The sequence below is a fragment of the Formica exsecta genome, unplaced genomic scaffold (assembly GCF_003651465.1).
Source record: "Formica exsecta isolate Colony F162 unplaced genomic scaffold, ASM365146v1 scaffold363, whole genome shotgun sequence".
NCBI classification, from domain to species: Eukaryota; Metazoa; Arthropoda; class Insecta; order Hymenoptera; family Formicidae; genus Formica; species Formica exsecta.
The window spans coordinates 1,576,937-1,584,507 of NW_021850877.1; the positions used below are offsets into that span (position 1 = coordinate 1,576,937).

Genomic DNA, 7,571 nt, shown 5'->3' on the forward strand with positions numbered 1-7,571 from the left:
GTGTCATCTGCTTTTCTTACATTACACGCAGTCCGTTAGCCACATCTATCATTTTTTCCCGGGGTTTTACACCGTAAAATAAAAATTTTTATTTTTATTTGATTTAATTACGCGAAACGAGAGGAGTCGTAGGGATGTTATCTCAATCACGAATGCGCACGTGCGCTATAGGGATAAAGCGAGCATAATTCTGGCTTCAGTGTAATAATCCAAGATGGCCGCGGTGAGGGATCAAGGGCTTAAATTGTTAAAGGGCTATAAGTGCTTATAAGTGCTTGAGATCACAACTGCAAGCACGACAGTGTGTTATAGAAGAGATATTATATGCCACGTGCAGTATACTGCGCTATATTATATTAGATACGTATATATATAGCACGAGAGATCGTAGTAAAACAGAAAAGTTTTTTTTTTTAATAATGTGTCGCGTACAAGCTATTAAAAAATTAATTAATAAAGTTTCAGACTCTTTTTCGTCTAAAATATTAACTGACATTATGTTTGCTTAACAAACTCTTAAACTCTTATTGAATTATATACTCACCCTACATTCTCGAAACTGCATTGAAAGTCCTTGTATTTAGGATTAATGTTGGTGAGGTAAATGTCGTTATATTTTGACAATGCTACTGCAACAAGGATATCTTGTTCAATAGCCATTGGACAGACGGCATATCCGCAATAATCGATGTGCTCGCCTATCAAATTTACTCTGCAACATGCACGATACAGAATCATTCGTAAATGTTTCTGTCATATTGCCAACATAATTTACAAAATCTATAAAACTTTTCATAAAATTTAAATAATGATAAAACGTGTTACTAAAATTAGAATACAAATTTAGCTGATAATTCTGAAAGAAATTTATATTTTATTTTATATGTATAAAAAAATTAATTTTATATAATATTCGGTGTTTGAATTATAAAACATTTGGTGATTCGATATATAACAATATTAAAAATAATGTGGAATATGTATGCTCTTAATGATAGAGCAATCGCTTAATGATCGGTAAAATCAGATTTGAATTAGATTTTGTCATCCCGTGTGAATTAAAGAAATTTTGAGTGGCAACATAAACGAATTCCGCTGCGATAAAAGCAAACAATTGAGACTCAAGTAAAATATAATTTCGTTGTATAAAAAAAAAAAAAAAAAAATCGCTTACCTTCCTGGCACTCGAGCGAAGAAGGAAGGGTTCACATTGTATTTTGATGCGAAATGGGCGGCCAAGGTCTTTAAACGTGGTAAAATATCGGTGGTGGGTGTCAAGATGGGCACAAGGTCATCCGCTTCGACGTCATGAGCCCCCTTAGCTTGATGGGACATTTTTAACAGTCAACTACGCAGAGGCGTAAGAAAATCTTTTAAAAGTGTGTAGGATGTTTCGCCTAAATTAATTCGCATTATTTGCGAAATTGACTATATCTTCTGATAGTTTCATTATCATTTATGCTGCACGATTAGTTTAACGAAATCATACCGTTACACGATGCGGTTGCACAATTTGTTGCGCGATTGACTGCTTTCTCTTAGCATTAGCGGTAATTTTGTTGGTAATTACGGTACTATTTCAGGGGTATAGCTACAGCAGATACAATTGAGTAGGAGTATTCATGCAGCAATCCTGCTAGGTAATCTCAATTTAAGCATCTTATTTCCAATGCGACTATGATATCACGAATAAGAAACACGTACAGAAGATACAGATATTATAACTATACAATAACAAATTATAAATAATTAATATATGTATGTAATATACAAAATACATTTAAAGTTGTTTAAATTTTTTCAAAAATTATTATTATATATTTAAAACGTATTTAAACCACACAAAATTTTCGGGTAGATAATTTTTATACATTTTGTAATTTTTATCAAATTAAAAGGCATTTCTCTTTAAAAAATAATTAATAACCATCCTTTGTGCAACCGTCAAACCGCGACGATCTATAAAACAAAGCTTTTTACAAGATGAAAACCAAGCCCATAATAATGAATAATAAAGTACATAATAAAATCCTCCTGAATTTCATTACATGATAAAGTCGCTATCTTTAGTGGCTCACCGCGGGGCTTTTATTCAAACGCCATTGAGGCCGCAAGATACTAGCTCCTTTAATTCTGGGAATGATATTTGATGAAATGACGTTTAATATAGACACACAGCGCGAGCCGGCTTGTTACGTGAACCGCATAACAAATCTGCTTTGTCGTGAAATTATTGACGGATTAATGTCACATTATGGACCAAACAAGATTTGCGAAACTATTGATACGTAACGATATAATTACATTTACATTGCTTTTGCATTGAAAATCGAACAATCAGCCCTAAAATACTATTATTATTCCTAAATGACATTTCACCTTTACGAATCACTCGATCTTCTTAGAAATATACTTTAAAGATGTTTATTTATGACTTCGTTCGAGAGATACTGCAGACATAATGAAAACTTCCTCATTATAACGGCAAATAAAATCTTGTTTGCAATTTGCATTATCGAGCTCACATTTAATACTTTTTTTCTTTGTTAAATGATAAGATATACAAATTCGGTTTACGCGCGCACATAAACGATAATGATAAATTGATATGATAATAATTATCACGATCATGATAATAGTTATCGACATGATCGAATTTTAATACTTTAATGCACATAGTAATTTCACAGCAACTTTTAATGTCATTGAATGCCGCCTACGATTGAATTAATATCTGTCATGCACGTAGTACATACACGATGTATAGAGAGAATCGATTGCCTAGTAATTCATTAATAAAGAATAACCGCCGAGTGCTGATATGAGAACCCGAGAAAAAATGGTTTTAATGTAATTATATAAAATCATATCTCGGATCATACATATATAATCATATATAATTAAACCCGAAATTTGGCGTGATACAATCTTATCTTTATATAATCATATTCAGTTAAATATGTTTTCATATATGATCAGATCTAGCCAAATATGATTATAAGATAAGATCATATCACGCCAAATTTCGGATTTAGCCAAATATCCGGATTTGATTACATATGGTAAGATCATATATTTCGCCAAATTTCGAATTTAATTATATATATGATATATAATTACATAAGTCCATTTTTTTTCGGGAATCTACATACCTGGAAAATTGAGACGATATGACTGTAAATCGCATCGCGAAAGATATATATATATATAATTACGCTTTCGATAAAAATTATAATTATTTTACATTTTCTTCTCTTCTGCTCTCTTGAAAAACATCAAACGTATCAGGAAAAACGATAAAAACGGTATCTCTTCCATTTAATTATAAATAATGCAAGTAATCAATTAAAGTCAAAGACTCTCCTCCCCATCTCTTTAAAATTCTCTTCGCTTAAAAATTCTATTAAAGTTTTGTAAAACATACTGTGGACCTCCGCGGCACTAGATATAGGAAGTTTTCGTAATGGGAAATTGTTTATGGCAGAGAAAAATGAAATTTGAGTAAGATTAAAAAGATAAAATATAATATATTTATTTCAACATCAGTATAATACTGATATCAATTTAATATATTTATATAAATATAAATTTTGAATTTTTAATATAAAAACAAGTGCAATATTATTATCTCAATATTAAAGTTTTTAACAATAAAAAGCAAGTCTGATAAATCCGAGAATAATTGTAATAATATTATTTGCAATTATAATTATTGGAGCATTGTTTGGTTAAATATTGCGATCTTTATTCGACATATTGCACGCGCATTATTTGGCGATACACGGTTCATGATAGAACCGTGCATGGTATGGGTGATGTGTGATACGAGAAGCGCGCGCGTAGAGCCATTTGCGCGTGATTATAACTGCGCCGGTTGTGCCGCGTCAGCTATTCGTGTGTCAAAAACACTGTACAGCGTAGCGGATTTTAATAAAGCGTCTGAGATAGCGAAGAGAATATTGGAGATTGATAAGAACGTACCTTGTTCTGCGGCTGCTCGCGACGATCTATTGAATGACGGGATACGTTATCGCCGTTGATTAACCTTATCAACACGTGATGCGTTTTTTCTCGATGATGCACGCAACGCCCGGATTACGACTACGGTCCATCACTTATCGATCTGTACATCTCACCAGGGTACGACATGCCGTCGGTTGAGTCGCTGTTGTGGGTATATTATTCGCCATACTGAGTACAATGGCGGGTTATTTGAACACGTTTGTGATAAAAGTGGAATATAATCTGAGACTTGATAATATTTATTAATAATAAACCAAAACGCGTTAACTTTTGTTCTCGCGCAAAAAATTTCAAAAATTGCAAATAACTGTTGTAAATATGGCCAACTTTATCAAACTTGCTTTTTTTAGACATTTGTTTAATTAGATAGATCTTATCAATTGCATAAGATAATAATATTATGCTTGCTTTTAGTTTAAATTCGATATATATTAAATTAATGTTAAAATATTAATATTTCTATTAATATTTTCTATTTATTTTATTTTCTTTTTATTAATTACTCTATTTATATTTTGGGTAAGTTTTCTAATCTTATCCAAACTTCTTTTTATTCTATTAAAAGAGAGAGAGAGAGAGAGAGAGAGAGAAAGAGAGAGAATATTTTAATAAAATATTTTTATCTATATCTATATCTGTTGTATTTTAATCTGTTTGTCTCTCTCTTAAAATAAGTATAACTTATTGTTAGATTTTATATCTTTTTTTTTTTATATAATTAATGAATACGTTTGTTACAAGAATATATCATTTGTTTTACAATATATAATTTTTAAAGAAAGAATTTTCTTTATATTTTATACGCTCTTTACATTTGCTCTAGATTTTATATCTCAACAGAAGTTATATGATCGGCTAATTGATACCGTCAGTCAGTAAAATGCATGGTATTACAGTCAATTATCTTTAGCTGATTTTATTACTAATAATAATCAATAATATTATTACTGATAATTCAATGAGAATATAATATTGAGAGATATCTTGCATAGTTATTATTAAATGTGCTGAATAAATATATTATTTCTATTCAATCGATAAAGCAGACATACCGAGTATTGATGTTTCCACATGGATAATCTCCTTGTTATTGCTTGATAATAGTTGTTTGTTTGATCATGTCTATATCTCATATATGCCAAAGGATCAGTTGTATAAAATTATAATTATTAGTAACTATCATATATTATCCAGAGATTAAAATTTTAATAATTTCAAAATTTTTTGAAATTAATGCACAAAATGATACTAAAAGAATTGTATAAGGAATATAATTTAAAATATAAGTTAAATTTTAAATTTATAAAGCACAGGAATTTAAGAATTTATGTTTAAGAATCGCTTTACACAACTTTTCTTCTCCATATAAAAATTCTACGTACTAATCTTGAGTCATATTAAACTTTATCTAACTAGATTATCGTGTCCCATAATCTTGCCAGCTTTACCGATACGACTATCGTATAATAAAGTACTGCAGTCTCGGGAATTAGAAAACGGGTTTAAATCTCACTCGCGCAATTTCGAAGAGGAAAGAGGAATACGTATTCCGGGGGAGCGACGCGAGTACAAAAGCGTTCCTTATATCATTCTCGGGATTAAATTGCGTTATCGAAGAAGATGGTAAGCAGTCAGCACACCATAATGTATGTTGCCCTCGAGGCTGAGTCGAACACGATCAGCCCGAGTGAAATGAACCGTTCAGAAGGTACTTTCCTGAATTTTTATGCGATCTGCCGCGCGCAGCCAATTCGAATTACTCCGACTTTGTTGGCGACGCTCGCTGCAAACGGATTCGAAATCACGAGAGACTTGTTAATTAGCTGCGTAGTTCTTGAGAAACATGCTTGATTAAATTAAAAAAAATATATATATATACGTATATGTGCAGAGATCAATATTTAAGTCTTGACATATGAGTGACTAAATGTCAGAGGTGCCTAAATTACTACCATCTGTAATGAAAAGTCATAAAATTATACTTAATTTTTGATTCTAAATAAAATATATTAAAAGTTCTAAATTAAAAGCGCCTACGGTATTCAATCATTCGTATTTGCGGTTCTCAAATTTTATCGGTCAAAGGGGGTTGAATATTATTGAAGCATAGGAAGCTGCGAATGAGATCATACACGGTATGATTGAAATGTAGTTCTACGTAACGTTGCGGAGCGGTTTCCATGCCGTTGAATCCGCAGCGCGAATCGCGAACCGATTTCATTAGCGTCGCATTTGGCGTGCGCCCGTCAAAATTGCAGCAGCAGCAGCCGAGGCTGGCAGCGGGGTTTAAGTGAAACAGCCATCATGCAGAGGGTGGTGAAAAGGGGAGTGGTTGGTGGTGAAATAGGAGCCGGCGGCTGCTGCTATGCGACGGTGGGAGAAACCGGGCCAGTAATCTCCGCTCACGGCTCCACTTCTGCGTAATTTATTACGACTTGCTGAGCATCCCGCAGGGTCGAATCCAACTTTGGACGGCGAAGCGCGCTTTCTCTCGCCGGCGCGAATCGAGGATTTATCGTAAAATACAAAATGAACTGTAGAACAGTGATACGAGTCGGAGATAGATCCTCCTCATCTCGAAGAACGAAGGGGTTTGTGGAAATATTTGATGCAAAATCCAGCGACTACGTTGCGGTACTCTTTATAGTCTCTGTAAAGAGCAAAATTTAAGTCTTATTAAAATAATTTTTTACGCCGGAAAAATAGTAACAATGGTTATATATAAATTTACATTCGTAAAATGCAGAACTATAATAAATTAATAATAAAATAAAGAACGACAATATTACGTAATTTTATGCAAGGATTTACAAGTTCTAGTATTCTCGCGCATCACCATAAGCACTTAACACAAAGTCTTAAATTGCATTCCGAAATCTCGCTGTTACACGATCGTAAAATATTTCGCATCCCCATTCAGGCGCAGTATAAAGCTCGAACGATGTAAGAACTTCGGTATGTGCGGTGCCCGCGGAGGGTGCATCCCTGGGCGAACCGTATAGCACGTATTATACGAGGGTGAGGGTGATCAACAATGGCGGCACGACCTCAGGAGGCTCCTCCGTTCTCCGTTCCCTGTTCCCGACGCCATTTTACGTTGATTACGATGCGGTTAGCTCCTTCCAGCCTCCCGCAACCCCTCGAGTCCCTCACTCCATCGCTCGGACTGCCTTCCCTTCCTTTCACCCCTTCACCCCCCCGACATCTCCTCTCTCGCCCAGCCCTATCCACCTCCGTTCCTTCCGAGGCACTTACACACAATCGACTCGGCCAACGCAATCCATGCTTCTCGCCGGTCGTCGTACTTAAACGTTGCGGTCCGTCCTGCCGGAGGTAAGAACAGCTCGGCAGCACGGATCAGCGACTGATCTATGAGTCTTCGTCATGTTTACCGAAAGGCCCGCCGGACGTCTCGTTTTAGTCTCTTTTGTTCGACGATATATCGCGCGTACGCTATGGGCGCCGTGTCGAACGTTACTCTCTTGTGACTTACGTAGCAAAGAAAGTAGAAGTGTAAAGAAGCTTCTCGGACTGCGAATTGTGATTCG

At 34.5% G+C, this 7,571-nt stretch overlaps 1 protein-coding gene across 2 annotated transcripts in view; it reads right to left on the reverse strand.

Annotated features, from left to right (window-relative positions):
- LOC115239031 (N-acetylgalactosamine kinase) overlaps nt 1-4,125 on the reverse strand; it is a 9,555-nt gene extending 5,430 nt beyond the window's left edge. The window contains exons 1-3 of one of the 2 annotated variants that reach the window (XM_029813331.1): nt 3,982-4,125; nt 1,175-1,348; nt 545-712 (exon numbers count right to left, since the gene is read on the reverse strand). In XM_029813331.1, coding sequence (XP_029669191.1) covers nt 545-712; nt 1,175-1,335 — 329 coding nt within the window. In that variant the 5' untranslated portion in view covers nt 1,336-1,348; nt 3,982-4,125. Of the gene's footprint in view, nt 1-544; nt 713-1,174; nt 1,349-1,489; nt 1,716-3,981 lie in introns of those variants that run through there. The other variant, XM_029813332.1, reaches the window with a different exon arrangement.
- Between the last annotated feature and the right edge of the window lie 3,446 nt (nt 4,126-7,571).